This window comes from Gopherus flavomarginatus, chromosome 3 (assembly GCF_025201925.1).
Source record: "Gopherus flavomarginatus isolate rGopFla2 chromosome 3, rGopFla2.mat.asm, whole genome shotgun sequence".
Classification (NCBI taxonomy): Eukaryota; Metazoa; Chordata; order Testudines; family Testudinidae; genus Gopherus; species Gopherus flavomarginatus.
Window position 1 is genome coordinate 206,348,383 of NC_066619.1, and position 16,010 is coordinate 206,364,392.

Consider the following 16,010-nt stretch of genomic DNA (forward strand, 5'->3'; position numbering starts at 1 on the left):
CAGTCCCTGCAGCCCTGGGCTGGAGTATTGTGAGTTGTTTGGTGCCAATGGCTAATAAGCAGTCTGGTTGGCATGTAGGAGCTGTGAGGGATGGAGCATGCTCAGGGCAGATGAAATTGCCAGATCATTTAGTTGCCAAATTGTAACAAGTTTCTAGTGAGCATGTACAACATGAGATTTTTTTTCTCAAAGATTTATAACTTGGTCAAATGTTTAAGGCAGATTTTCAGAAGAACGTCAAAAAGCACATCCTGAAAACCATCACTACCCCTTGCCAAATTTCAAGTCCCCTCTCCAAAGCATGGAGCTGCTAGAGCTTCTCAGTAAAACTGTTAAGAATTCTTTTTAACATGGGTAAAAGTATTCTTCCCCAACCTCAGTCTGTGAAACATCAGAACTATTTTAGCTGAAACTTAAAAAAACAGTTTGAGACAGACATCTGGCATTGAAAATTTCAACTTGAAAGGTTTAAGTTTGGCCAATTTATAAGAACAGAAAACAGGGCCTTATAATGGAAAGTATTTAGAATCCTTATCTATAGATGTCACTACCTGGGATGATAAAGACTGATTCTTTCTTTCTAAATTAAATACATTTCACCTATTACTAAGACAAAGCAGTAAAGAATGAATATTATAATAGTATAACATTCCCGCTCAGTCCATGCTGATGAGCATCCATCCCTTTGCTTGGACATCACTGAATTTTGTAAATGTTAGTCTTTTCTATCTACAGAATTCTTTTCTCTCATTAACTATGAGCTCTGTGTCAGCTCAAAAGTTTCTCTCTCATCAACAGAAGTTGGTCCAATAAAAGATATTACCTCATCTCCCTTGTGTTTCTAATATCCTGGGATCGACATGGCTACAACACTGCATACCAGAGACAAGGAGCAGAGATTTAAACTATTCTATTTAATATTAGGTTGTGGATCAAGTTGTGAAATAAATCCACCTCTTTAAGGCTGAAAGTTCAGCAGGAAATTCTTTGAAACATGTTGGAAACTGTCCAGAATGCAGGCAGAAGTGACAAAAAATGACATGTTGGTAATGTGGAGAAAAGAAAGCAAACCTTATATATGTGCTATGGAGATGCCCCTTAAACTCTCTCTGGGAATAGAACAATGGGAAGGTGGATGGGAAACCCAAGACATTCAAGAAATGGAAGTATGTTGGAAGAATCTAAACACTGCAAAATGGTGTACAGGAACATGTGAGCTGCCAAAGTAGAGGGAAAAACACTTTCCTACTGAAAAGAGAAAAGGATTTTTTTTAAAGACGATTAGGTATTTTATTTTTAGAAGTATATGAATGATGCATTCTCCATTTTCATGGGACTTAACTTGTGTAATGAGTGACTGTTTACCATCACTTTTAGTAAGATTTGCTTTATATACACAGTACCATATTTTTCACTTGCAGCGGAGTATGTCAAAGCATTTGCAAATATTAATTGAATCTCAAAAACACCCTGTGAAAGTAGTTCAATAATATTAATCTGTTTTACAAACAGGCCAGCTAGGGATGAGATAAAGCCAATGGTGTGGGTTGTGGTGGGGTTTTTGGGGTGTTTTTTGGTTGTGTTTGGTAGAAAGTATTGGTCTTTTTCTGGTGACCCAATCAGTTTCTGCAGAACTGAAGGCACAATTCTATTGTAAAATTGGCATCCTATTAGTCAACAGATTCACTCATATGTATTCTGTAGTGTATGCTTGCTTCAGTGATTTAATATAAATTTTAACTTGTTTTTTAAAAAAAAAGAAAAAGAGCCCTGCAGAGTCAACACAGCTAATAGGAAAGGAGGTAGTTTCCATTCCCTCACATGTGTTAGCAAACAATTTTAAGTATCACCTATCCCTGTGCAAACCTCTTGATGACCCTGGATATGCACAAGGTTACAGAAGACTGAATTTAATTGCAGAATGTTTATTACAGGCAATTAGAAAAATAATCTTTTCGCTTAAAAACTGAGCACACTTGATTTGGAAATTAAAGGCTATTAATGTGGGATCCCACAATGCCATTTTTTATGAAAGAAACTATAATTTTAATGGTTTTGTTTTGGAGTCACCTTAAAAAAATAATTATGGCCTCTATGGCTTTTGAATGTTTTTATATATAATTTTTTAAAAAATTATTAGAAATATCCGGTCTAAATATCCCTAATTTTTTGCTACAGGTGTTCTGGAATAATGTTAGTAACATAATAAGAGACAGAAACCTAAGTTGCAACACTCTGAATTCACAGTTCTCAATTTTCCAATTCTCAGTTTGAAAGGAAAGGGATATTAAGTCAGATTGTTTAAACTTTTTGTTTCAGTATTACAGACCTGTTCAACTCAAATTCCTATCAGGGAGTTAGCTCTTTCACAAAGAAGTTTTCTTCGCCTAGTACCTTTCCTTCAAAAGAGGGCTAAGTTGCAGCTCAGGATTCTGCCTATTTTGAGGGCCTTATTTTTACCTAGTCCATAGGAAATCAGCAATTGTAATTCCTCATATTTCTAAAATGAAGGGAAAACACAAGGAGTGGAAAAAACTCAGTTTTAGATAGATGAGGATCTGTAAAGGACACAAAAATCATCCTTTTCCATTAATGTTTTTAAAAACTAGTCTAGACCTCCTAGTTGATAAAGGAAATCTTCCAAATGTGAACCAATGCACTACTGTCAGCTGAAGGAAGAAACAAATGCCACTGAGGCCTGGTCCACACTACACAGTTAAATCGATTTAAACAGCATTAAATCGATTTAACTCTGTACCCGTCCACACTACAAGGCACTTTAAATCGATTTTAAGGGCTCTTAAAATCGATTTCTGTACTCCTCCCCAACGAGAGGAGTAACCCTAAAATCAATATTACTATATCGATTTAGGGTTAGTGTGGACGGAAATCGAAGTTACTGGTCTCATTCCTTTAATGTAGCTACCCAGAGTGCACCGCTCCGGAAATCGATGGTAGCCTAGGACCATGGACGCACACCACCGAATTAATGTGCCCTAGTGTGGATGCATAAAATCGATTTTATAATATCGGTTTTATAAAACCGGTTTTAGTAATTTCGATTTTATGCTAGTGTAGACGTAGCCTGAGAATTATGTGGAGTGTATGTAAGCACAGTAGCTCAGAGCTGCAAATTAACTCCATTCATCCTCAAGTAGGCTTTAACTCTGATGCCTAATATCTGCTGAAGTCAACAGCAGTGAAATAATATTCAAACACCCAACTACGCTGGGGATGTGGGCATAGCTGGTCTGAGTGTCATCCCTGTTCTTCCAAGATGACCCTAAGGGCAACTGAGTCACAGAGAGATTAAAGGAACTGTGCACTTGCAAACATCGTATGATATACATTACTGTTGTCGCCAAGATCCTTGTCTGATGGGGAGGGGGAACACATCTTGAAATCTTTGTTTACTTTCCAATTCTAGCTATAGTTGACATCTTGTGGCTTGGAGTAGTTTGGGCTGGACTGTGCCATTAAAGCACAGTCCTGCATGAGAGGTTGTGCAGAGCCACTCTACCACAGTGAGAGGTCCAAGAAGCATGGCGATTTGGGGAGACACAATGACTCCCTGAGCTATTTAGCAGGCTGAGGAAGCTCACTGCCTGCACCCTTTCAGCGGGGGGTCCAATGTTCACACCCCTATTACTGGCCAGCTCAGTTAGCTGGTTTAAAGGGGGCTTTGCCTCTGCCCTATCCTTTCTGCAGTGGTTTGTACTGAAAGGAGAGCTAGCAAAAACTGCAAGGGTGACTGGCCTCTGCGTAAGGGAGCAGTTGCAAGGGGATAGAGGATGCTGGCACATTACTGCAAGGGTCAGCTACAATCTGGTAATGGTGTGTCGGAGTCACAATTAACTATTTCTTACACTAATGTTTAGCATTTAATTTAGAGGCAATGAGGAAGAGGGATGGTCTTTTGGTTAAAAATCAACTGGTGATCAGGAGCTGTGATCTATTCCTTGCTCTGCTATAGCCTTTCTGTGTGGCCATGGACAATTAATTTAAAATAAGGATGACACCCATGAGAGTGGGACTGAAGCTTAATATGTGTAAAGCACTTACAGATCTTCTCATGGAGAGTGCTATAGAAAAGAGAAATATTAATTTCCAATTTTGTTAGTAAAAACATCATTCTGTGGTTGCCTCTCTTACTGTTGTGTTTTCCAATCTCAGTGGACTCTGCTGGCTGACAGTTACACAGCCAATCTGCCGCATGCAGCATGACAAGAGACAGGCACGCTCTACAGAATGTCTGATGTAGAAAATCCTGATGAATGATGAAAGAGAAAGTGGAGTGTTATTGGCCTATTATTTCAGCAAGTTATAGAGATTTTTGAGCTCTCACAGACTGTAAAGATGACATGTTATCATCTGACCCTTGCTGTAGAGATACATATGAATAAAATATGTTGCTCTGGAGAAGGTTGTATGGACAAGACTAAGTACAGAGGAAGGATACGACATAAAACTCAATTTGTGTATAAATCAAGCCTTTGCTTTTTTTTTCCTTGACTATTCTATTGATTACAGCACAGCATGTGTAATTATGTAACATGCTAAATAAAATATCAATATTTAAGCATTGATGGACTTCATTCTGACACTTGTGCCAATGTAAATTTGCAGTAACTCCACTGACATTGACAGAATTACACAAGGGTAAGAGCAGAATCAGTTTCTCTATGCCCTTTGCCAAGAGAACTAAAATCTGACAACAGTATAACAGAAGCACTTTGAGTATAGTGCTGGCCTGGTACTAGAGAAATCTCCTGCAAGAAATGCATAGCAGTCAACCCCTTCAGCACTTGAGTGGCTGAGATTATAGTGTTCCTAGAAAGGCTAGCACACTTGCCGGAGCACTAGTAACCCACAGCCCAGCTCAGGTGCTGCTCCTGGCCTATTTTCATCCTTAAATGGGAAGGGGGAGAAAACAAGCCAGTCTTCCTGTCTAAGCCCCTTTTCCCTGGACACTTGAACACTACAATGAGGCAACTCTCCCTACAACAACTCTTCTCCACTGCCAACCACCTCAGTTGTGCATCAGGCCCCAAAAGTGCCTCGAGTCCCCGATAAACCTATAAACAGCTGAGGTGGTGTGAAGACTTTGGTGCCTGCTCTTCAGGCTAGCTCTAGCCCACTCATGGCCAGGACAGCAGGACATCTGGGGTCAGAAGGCAAAACATGACAGACAAGAAAAGAAAGTATAGATTGAAGAGAAGGAGGAGAAAAGATGGGAGGAAAAACTAGCAGAAGGTAAAGTGAGGAAGGAGAAGATGGGACAGGAAGGACAGAGCAGACCAAAGTCTAGAAAGCCAAGAAAAGGGCAATGATGTGAGGGTGTGAAACAGGACTGTTGGAAAGAGATGGAGCTTTATTGCCTGGCCTCAGTCATACAAAATGATCTATTTGTTCCAGGAGGTCAAATCTCTATCACCTGACAGGGATCAATAGCCACTGAGTCCAACGGTTACTGTTACAGAGGGGAGCAAGACTTATGGTGAAATTTGGAGTAGGGAAATTAAAAAATAAAGAGCAACTTGCATTAATATTATGGAGTAGAAATATAGTACAGGGAGTGAGGATTTTATACCAATTATATTAGACCAATAAAAACCAGCAGGATTTTATTAAAGGGGACAAGACATTTGTTACATTTATTGTAAATACCATAATAAACCAAAAGATAACAGTAAACGAGGTTGTTTGGCTACTTATTCCTATTACTACTTATTTCTTATACACTTATTCACACAAGTTCTGTATAGATGTTATAGTTACCAGCCTAAACGTTGCGTGTGACAGAATACTGGCCAGGTACCCTGTACACAAGAATGGAGCCGAGTCCGGGTCAGATGCACCTGATGCTCCTGGAGGGTGGTAGCAGAACCAGAGACTCAAAGTCCTTATTCTTCAGAGTCCAGTTTTGTAGGAATTTATCCCTATGTCAGTCCACGAGAGTTGCTTCATTCTGCTGCTGTTAAATCAATCAGCAGGTGGCTGGCTCCATATTGTCAGATGTTTGTTCTTCCTTCCTTTGAGGTGGTGGGGTGGATTCCAGTTTGCCCTCCGGGGGTCATCTGGTTGATCCCACTTGACACCTTCGGCGGACACTGAATTCTTCAGGCTGGTAACTCCCTAACCATTTATTCATTATTTAAACTAGGCACTCATTCACATACATTCTCTATCTTAATCCCATCTATTTCACTGTCTCTTTACCTTTCGGGGTGTTACCAATTATTATGTGAGACTCCCTGTCTTTTATCATTCAAAAATAAAGTGAGATGAAAACTTACAGAGGGTGGGGGTCTGTATCTATGTGCTATAACAGCTACTGTTTTGGCTTACCACGGTGATTACAAAGTAGTAATTACACAGTTTTGCCTGAGGCACAGAGTCAATTGACGGCTCGTGCACTGAGTCAATTAACCAATTAACAGCTTACAGCGGCCGTTACAAAGTAAAGTAGAGACTACAAAGTGACCGGGCACTTTCATATAAACCATGTCTAATATAAACCTATTTTAATATCTCTACAAGAACATGGAGAAACTTCTTTCCCATATGCCTGGCTTTTACTGTAATATGGGATACCCTATTTTTTCATTCTGAAAAGATAAAGGAGGCTCATGAGAGAATGAAGCAAGCTGCAGCTGCTAACACCCTCCTTCACCTAGGAAGGCCGGTCTATATACAAAGTTGCATCAGCTTAACCAAAGTGACTTCTAAAGCAAGCTAGTAAAATTAATCTTTCTTTGAGTAGAGACATGCTTACCTCAGTTTAAACCTAGCTTTACATGAGCAAGCTAAACCACTTTTTAAACCAATATATGTGTCCACACAGGGTTGGCGCTTCCATTTAGGCGGCCTAGGCAATCACCTAGGGCGCTAGGATTATTGGTGGGTGGCATTTTGCCAGAGGAGGCGGCAGGCAGCTCCGGTGGAGCTGCCGCAGTTGTGGCTGCGGAGGGTCCGCTGGTCCGGTGGAGCTGCCGCAGTTGTGCCCGCGAAATTGCCGTGCACGTAGGGCGCTAAAACCTCTAGCCCCGGTCCTGTGTCCACACAGAGGTTTTCATCAGAGTAACTGACTCAGTTTAATTAAACCAGTGCATGTCTGTGTGTAGGAAATCCCCACATCTGTTACCTTGAGAGTCGTGGTCATACCACTCCCACTTCAGTTGCAAAGAGAAGGTCTCTAAAGTAATATAAAGGAAGCAATACCGCAAGCTGAGCTCTGGAAACTACAGACGTAAGGCAGGGCTAGATCATCCCTGAAAGTCCCAATGGCATTCACTCTGAAAAGCTAAGGGTTCAAGGATAGAGAGGAAGAAGGATATAAGGAATGGGAAGAGGCCTACTTGGGCCAAGTAATTACGACGTCAGTCTGAAATATTTAGGTTACAAAACCTGTCTACAATGTAGTTAGTCATTTGCTCTTTCCAACTAGGCAAACATTATGTCTTGTGGGAAATCATGAGGACTCCCCTTACAAAATTACAAAGTTAATCACTAATAACATGAAGTAAATATCTTTCAAATATTGCCAGCAACATCTGTGCTAGTTTAACTACTGGTTCATGTTGCAGTCCTTTATAGAATATAATCATTGGAAGAGAGCAAAGAGTGTGTCACCACATCCATAATGAAGATTGAACTTGTGGGATTTTCTGTGTGTGCTGCAGCTCAATTCCTTTCAGGCTTTTAACAACACCCTCCTACTTTTACTTTTTGCTTCATCTTAAGTTCCCAAAAGTCTGGATGCCTATATATGATCTTACACTTATAATATTTGGTTTTGGTGGAATGAAAGCAAGGCCAGACTGTGATCTCATTTATGAGTGAAACTTCAGAGGAAAGCCACTTAATTCAATATAGTTACTCTGAATTTACATCAGTGTAAACAAGAGCAGGAGCTTAACTTTTACAAGTGACATAAATGTGAGAAGCATATAAGAAATTTGCCTTCTCCTCCAGAACAAAAATTAACTCTATGGAAATTCATGTTAAAATAAAAGATTTACATATTTCTTAGGCTATCTAAAATTATAAATAATAATACACAGTAATGCTGAAGCACAGATTCAAAGAATCCAATAGAAGACTACAGTAACTGGTGATCAAGTGAGTCCGATTAGGCATGTTCATGCAGTGCTAAGAGATACAGGGCTTTGCAACACTTTTGTGAGTATTCACATATTAAAACAAAGGTTTACATGACTATAGAGGGAAAAGATGTACCATTTCTACTAGCAAATGCTGTTTTTCAGATGGATATGCGGAGAGGGGAGATGTGAATTTGTCCACAAACAAATTTCACCATTTTTGCCAAGTCTTCTGCACCCCAAGGAAAATAAAAGGGGTGGGTGGCTTTATGTAATGAAACTAATGAAATCCACCACAAAGCAAAATCATGAGTATATGACAAGTGGAAATTTTTCCGTTTTATGCAAATCACATTTCCACAAAGCAAAAAGTGACTTGTTACTGTCACAGAAAAAATTGAAGGCAAGAATAAAACAGAAGTGTTCTGCTTTTCTTTTTGCTATGGTTAAGAGTATTTCTAACTTCATAGGTACCATACCCAGGATGCTGAGCTAGTGCACCTCCTACAACTTTTGAAACACTTCCTCCCTGAAGATATCTAGCATGCCTTCGGTGTGCCTCATCATTTTATACTCATGCAGAAATATCTTCACTGGCGACCAAACAGTTGGACCCAGAATATAAGAAAGACAAGGTAGGTGAGGTAACATCTTTCATTGGACCAACTTCTATTGGTGAAAGAGACAAGCTTGTCAAGCTACAAGGAGTTCCTCTTCTTACAGATATCGAGATAGTTTCCATAGCAATAATATCTATGCCTTTGCAAAACATTCAAGGTACTAATACATTTAGAAATGCATTTAAAAATACTTTACTTATACATGGGTTGATTGTGCAAAGAGCTCAGCATTCCAGATCTAATCAGAGAAGCATATGCTTAAATTTAAGTAGTGGGGGGAAAAAATGGATTTACTCTAGAGCTATCAATTAATCTCAATTAACTCAAGTAATTAACTGAAAACAAATTAACTCAATTAAAAAATCAATAGTGATTAATTGCAGTTTTAATCACACTGTTAAACAATAATACCTATTTAAATTTATTAGAAATATTTTAGAGGTTTTACCACATTTTCCAATATATTGATTTAAACAATACAGAATACAAAGTCTACAGTGCTCACTCTATATTATTTGTATTACAAATATTTGCACTGTAAAAAAGAAATATTTTTCAATTCACCTCATAAGTACTGTAGTGCAATCTCTGTCATGAAAGTGCACTTACAAATGTAGAATTATTATTTTTACATAACTGCTTTCAAAAACAAAACAATGTAAAACTTTAGAGCCTACAAGTCCACTCAGTCCTACTTCTTGTTCAGTCAATCACTAAGATAAACAAGTTTATTTACATTTACAGGAGATAATGTTGCCCATTTCTTATTTACGATGTCACTTGAAAGAGAGAACAGGTGTTTGCATGGCACTGTTGTAGCTGGCATTGCAAGGTATTTACGTGCCAGATATGCTAAACATTTGTATGCCCCTTAATGCTTTGACTTGTAGATTGCACTATCTTTTGTTTCTTTTTTACAGTGCACATATTTATAATAACAAATATTACAAAGTGTAGAGTGCTCACTTTCTTTCTGTGTTGTATCTGAAATCAAAATATTTGAAAATGTAGAAAAACATCCAAAAATATTTATAATACATTTACATTGGTATTCCATTATGGTTTAACAGTGCAATTAAAAAAAAATAATCATGATTAATCACAGTTTTAAAACACTTGACAGCCCTAGTTTACTCACATGCTTAAAGTTAAGTCTGTTCTTAAGTGCTTTTCTGGATATCGGAAAGGGTGCTCAGCCAGGGTTCAGGTCTTGATGTGGCCCCTCAGCACTGTCCATATGTCCTCCACATGTCCCATGCCTTCTGCTTGCTAAGCTGTATCCTCTTCCTGCTGCTGCTATTGCAGGCCCTCTGCCAACAACTGGATGTGCCTATGCACAGCTCTTGGTTTTTCAGTCGCATCAGTCAGGCTGTCTACCATGCAGCTTTCCCTCTGCAACCTGCTGCCAGGCTGCTGTCTCTGGGCAGCTGCTTCTGTTCACATAAACCTCTGGCTTTCTCTCCCAAGTAGGTCAGGTCAAAATATTTTGTCAAAACTGTTTTTGATGGGAAATGTTTCACTTTTGGAGGGGTGAAAAGTTGACATTTTCCAAGGAAATTTGACAAAACTGGGGGGAAAGGAAAATTGTTCTCTTTAAAGATGTCTGTGGAATTATTTTTCCACAACTTGCTCTACTCCCAACCTAGATCCTCCTAAGGGTTACTACCATTTCCTGTATGCTACATTAGTGAGACTGCTACTGGTTAAATGTTGGGCTAGACAATACAGAATTCTCCTTTGGCTACATCCTTCCCCCTCCATTTTATTTAGATTTCAGGGAGACACTGAGTAATGAGCTAGTGGGTTCATTATATTCATGTATAATCTATTCCAGATATTGCAATATACATATATGATCTACTTCCCTTCATGGGCTGGAACCAAGACATCAGAGCTGATCACCCTTTAAACCTTTGGGAAACTTCAGATATGAATCCAAATTTGAATCAGAAATCTGCAGCTCAGGCACTTTTCTCCAGCTGAAATGCAGCCTTCCTGTTGTCATTTCTTCTACTTCCTGCTATGACTGGAGACTTCAGATTCTCTTCCAAATACCAATTTACCCTTTCAGAAAGAATTTCTGATATGATCTTCTATTGAGCAGTGTAATTTAGGAAGAGTCAGCAAAAAAGAGACAAAGTCTATAGCAATGATAGATAGTGGACTATACTTACTATGAATGGAATTTGCATCATGTTATTGGAAAACTATATAAAAGTCGCAGAGATATTACCCTGAATAATACTGTGATATCAATATTGTCAAGGATTAAAGCTGATTATTCTAGTTTACATTTCTAATAGTTTTGCTGGAAAAGTGGAACTGGAAGACACCAGTGAACAGGTCTGACCCTTTTCTAACCAACTATACTAAATATAAAATGGATACTGCAACAGATCTCAGAACACTTTGTGTTTGAAATAACTAGAAATAATCAAAGTATTATCCTTGCACTAATTTCACTGTTTTTGTTTTGTTTTGTTTTTTTGCTTAGAAATGCCTGTAATAACCTTGTATAGATTATAGGACTAGAGAGTCGGCACTATTACAAGGTCAGCAATGAAGCTATATGCAAAAGAGCCAGTGGTAACAATTAAATCCTCTGAATATTTTATGCAGTTCCTATAAAATTTGTTCATGCTTTAAAGATCTGCAGCATACTAGATAAAATAACTTAATTATCTAATAGTGCATCCTTTTGTGAGACATTCCATTAGCTGATTGCACACATTTAATTGCGTTTAAACTCAGGTCACTCTGCCTTCCCATCCACCTTTCTCTGGTAAAAGTAAATATAGTATGTCCTTTATGGCAATCCCCGTATTAATCCCTATATAATCATTGTACACAAGGATTGCTTTCAAAAATCTTGATAATATGAATGACTTATGAATGTTTTATGAATGCATTAAAAGATGGACAAGCACTCTAAGCCTTCTTGAAAGATACTGCTTTGGCTGTCCTCCTACACTGAACTTGGAATGTTTCATTAGCTCCCAGCATTTGGAAAATGTAATGAAGAAGCTGTTTATTTTATAACCTGTCACCAGAATAAAGCAACCTCAACAGAATTCCACTGTATTAACCCAAATAAGCAATTACAGATATGGGTTTATACCTATCATTTATAGGACAACATAAGCGACTGAAGTCACTCACGGCTAGTTAAGTAACTAAGTCAGGGTAACTAGGGCACATCCTGACTCTGTTATATGGCCTATCTATACCATGGGCACAGGAGGGAAAGTAGTCTCTAGAGAATCATTACTTCCCCCACCATGTGTACGTAGGTGGGTGAGAGAGGAGAGGGAAAAAATGGGACAGAGCGTAGAGGAGAGCATTGGCTTGCCCCCCGCATCCCAGCACTGTGTTAGTGAAGAAGGCACTGTGCCAGGGGTAGGTCCGGTGCAGTTTAGTTCCTCCCTGGAGCAGGCAGGCAAACTTGGAAGCAAATTGCAACTCCAAGTCATAGTCTGATTGATTCATAAGCTGCTCCTAGGACAACATAATTAGACACTGCCCCTTTTTCAGAATAGATGATAATGTGACAACCTAGCCCTCATTCTAATAGGAATAGTTTTATGATGCTAGGAGTTGTGTTTCTTCACACAACACACAGTCAACCTGTGGAACTCCTTGCGAGACGATGTTGTGAAGGCCAAGACTATAACAGGGTTCAAAAAAGAACTATATAAATTCATGGAGGATAGGTCCATCAATGGCTATTAGCCAGGATGGGCAGGAATGGTGTCCCTAGCCTCTGTTTGCCAGAAGCTGGGAATGAGCGACAGGGGATGGCTCACTTGATGATTACCTGTTCTGTTCATTCCCTCTGGGGCACCTGGCATTAGTGGAAGACAGGATACTGGGCTAGATGGACCTTTGGTCTGACTCAGTATGGCCATTCTTATGTTCTTATGTTATTCTTGAGAGAGCTCCACAAATCTCCTCACTCTCCTCCCCTCCACAGATCTCCTCAATCTCTTTCTCCCCCTCATACTTTACCTAAAATTATCATTAATAATAAATCATGCTTAGAAAGCACAGACTTGGTTCATGGCGCACCAATCAATGTGCCAGACCCTATAAACCAAGGTAAAATTAGGGACTGTCTGAAAAGTGATCGGTAACCTGAAAAAGTAGGATTTTCATTTGACAATGGCATTCATGAGTCCCAATGGCTTTTCCCCAAGTTCTAACATTTTTATTTTGGTTCTATTTATGTAATAGTGCTATTCATTTTTTATAACGTATTAATTAAATGGTTAACTATAAATCCTGCCTCTTAGCCACTGTCACTACAGCTCTGTTGCTGGGGGTTTCCCACAGCAGTAGATACTCATGGAATCTCTTTGGTAACAATAGATGTAGTTGTCCAGTACATTCTGCTACAAGGTTAAGCATGCCATTCTTCTGCCTGTCCCAGGTCTTCTCACAAATCAGGGTAATCTAAGCATCTCTGCAAAAGTTGGCTAGTCACCAGAGGAAGTTTGCTAGAATAAATAGTTACCATGGATTCTGGTATCGATGAGTTATCTCATCTTCAGCAGCCTGACGGAATTCTCCAGTCTGTCAAAGAGAAAAAAAAATACAGCATGTTGGCAAGGGGAATTGATATTATATTTGTCTGCCCCTCTCCAATCAGAGTGGGAGTGAGGAGAGAGTCCATTAACAGAGTTGAATGCCAAGGAAGAGTGCTGTGGTTCTACATCTCGAAATGTGAGAGCAATCTGAGTGTAGCATTCTGGCCCCCTTAAAATTTAGAGAGGAAGACTTTAGAAAGACAATAAAACTGAAATTGTAAGGCTATATTTCTACAGCATCTCAGGCAATGGAACAAGGTACATAAGAGTTAAGCAATGTATGGTACATCTAAGGGTCCTGTATGGGGACTGTAAAATTGAAAAGATCAAAAGTTCACAATGACTCAGAGAGCATGTGGGCAAAAAGTGGGCAGGGCAGCAGATGGCACTATGTGCAAGTCAAGGAGAAATCCAGGGCAAAAGGGAAACCTCTGGTCTATAGGAAGTAATTTATAAAATTTAAATGGGCTCAATAAGGTAGTCTCACACACTACTTGTACATGTATCTTGATGGGGGAAGCAACAATATAGCCTACAGTGTGCGTTTTTCAGCAACACACACACATCTTGAATACCACATCCTATTTTCCCCACTCTGCTGTTACCCATTTTTGCTTCTCCACATCTCTCTCAAGTTAGACCTTAGATGCACCATGCCTGTTGATAAATCTGAGGGTAGAAAGTAAAATAGGAAAACCAATCTAAGTGTTTCCCATTTGAATTCATGTAATGCTGCTTATCTAAGGGCAGAACTTGGTGCACTGCAAACAGTTCAGGCATCATATTTCTTTTTTCTCTTTGACTCTTCCATTTCTAAGTCATATTTGTCTTTGTCAACAGTTACAGGTGTTATGCAGTCAAACACTGAAAATGCCAGTCATTGCTAAAGCAGCAACCAGTTTGCCACATAATTACTTCCTTGCCCTATTCTGCTGTCCATGTTATTTTGTTCTGAGCAGCTTCTTTGTTTAATCCACCGAATTTAAGTAGTGATGGAACTATAGTCCCATGTCATAAACAGATAGTTAAGGGTTAATGTCTCTTTTACCTGTAAAGGGTTACAAGCAGTGAACCTGGACCACCTGACCAGAGGACCAATCAGAAAACAAGATACTTTCAAATCTCGGTGGAGGGAAGTCTTTGTTTTGTGTTGTTTGTTTGTTGTTCTCTCTGGGTTCTGAGTGTGACCAGACATACCTACAGGCTCTCTAATTTTCTGTTCACATAGTGAGTACAAGTAGAAGGGTGGTTTAGTCTTTTTGATTGTTTTCGTTATTTGCAAATATGTATTTTGCTGGAAGGATTTTAATTTGTATTTGTGCTGGGGGGAGGCTTCTCTCTAGTGTCTGTAAGCTGAAAGACCCTGTAACCTTTACCATCTAAATTACAGAGACAACTTTTACTTTTTTTCTTTCTTTTATTAAAAGTTTTTCTTTCTAAGACCTGATTGATTTTTTCCCCTTGTTGAGGCTCAAGGGAATTGAGTCTGTACTCCCCAGGGAATTGGTGGGAAACATAATTCAAAATTTACCTTGTTTTCATTTCATGCTTTTACCAGCTCACACCCTGCAGCTTAACTCCTCTCTTGCTGTTGCCTTTCCTGTCCTGTTCCCTCTCCCCAACCTCACTTCTGTCTCTCTTTTTCTCTCAGGAGTTGTAATGAAAAACCAGCACTTACCTTGTGGCCTCTCTCTGCTTCTGCAGAATTTAAGCTTATGATTAAAAAAATAAAAGTTACCATATATACTTGATCATAAGCCAGTTCATTAATAAGCTGACTCCCCCAAGATGGACAAGTAAAAATGGAAAATTTTTATAACCTGTTCATAAGCCGATCCTATAATTCAGGGGTCAGCAAACTTTGGCTCCCAGGCCATCAGGATAAGCTGCTGGTGGGCTGAGATGGTTTGTTTACCTTGAGAGTCCGCAGGCACGGAGGTAAACCTAAGTAAACAAAGTGTCCCAGCGCGCCAGTTGCTTACCCTGATGGGCTGGGACAGCAACTGGTGGGGAAATTTTTTTTGGGGGAGAAGCTGGGAGTTGGGAGTAACCCCTGCGACCACCCCCCCATATGACCCCACCCTAGCCTGGGACCCCCACACTCTCCCCATCCCATCCCTTCCCACCTTATCTGGAGAGAGCCAGGGGAGGATGTCTCTGACCTGGCTGGAGCTGCTCCGGCAGGCTGGGCAGCCTACTCCGGCGGGCCAGATTGGGCGGCACGGCCACAGCATAGTCCAGCAGACTGGGCTGGGTGGCACGGCATGGCCACAGCCTTCTCTGGAAGGCAGGGCCGAAAGGCACGGCTGCAGTTGCTTTGGAGGCTGGGAGGAGATCAGAGTGGCCAGAAGCAGAGAGACTCTGGCCCTGCCTCTTCCCTTCTGACTTTGCTGGCTGTGCTGCCTCTCCTTGCTCCCTCTGTTGCGGGAGGGGCTGTGTCCCACCTCTCCCTCTCTATACTCGTTCATAAGCCGACCCACTTCTCTGGTGCTTCCCTTTTTTACTAAAAAAATTTGGCTTATGAATGAGTATATATGGTACATTTCTATCCCTTATGGCTGCAAAGAAAAGATCTCCTAAAGGTGAACCCATGCTGTGCTGTATCAGTGAGTCTGCAGATACAGGAATGACAGCTTTAAGGGCAAACTGTATTTCTCTTACAGAGGGTACGTCTACACTGCAATAAAAAACCTGCTGCGCTGAGT

The 16,010-nt window shown here is 40.0% G+C and overlaps 1 protein-coding gene across 6 annotated transcripts in view; it reads right to left on the reverse strand.

Annotated features, from left to right (window-relative positions):
- Window positions 1–16,010, reverse strand: part of C3H4orf45 (chromosome 3 C4orf45 homolog) — a 144,020-nt gene that overhangs the window by 109,555 nt on the left and 18,455 nt on the right. For all 6 annotated transcript variants that reach the window (XR_007773462.1, XM_050946674.1, XM_050946677.1 and 3 more), the window contains exon 3: window positions 13,233–13,291. Coding sequence is in view for 5 of the 6 variants with exons in the window: in XM_050946674.1 (XP_050802631.1) it covers window positions 13,233–13,291 (59 nt within the window). In the remaining variant the exon portion in view is untranslated. The remainder of the gene's footprint in view (window positions 1–13,232; window positions 13,292–16,010) is intronic.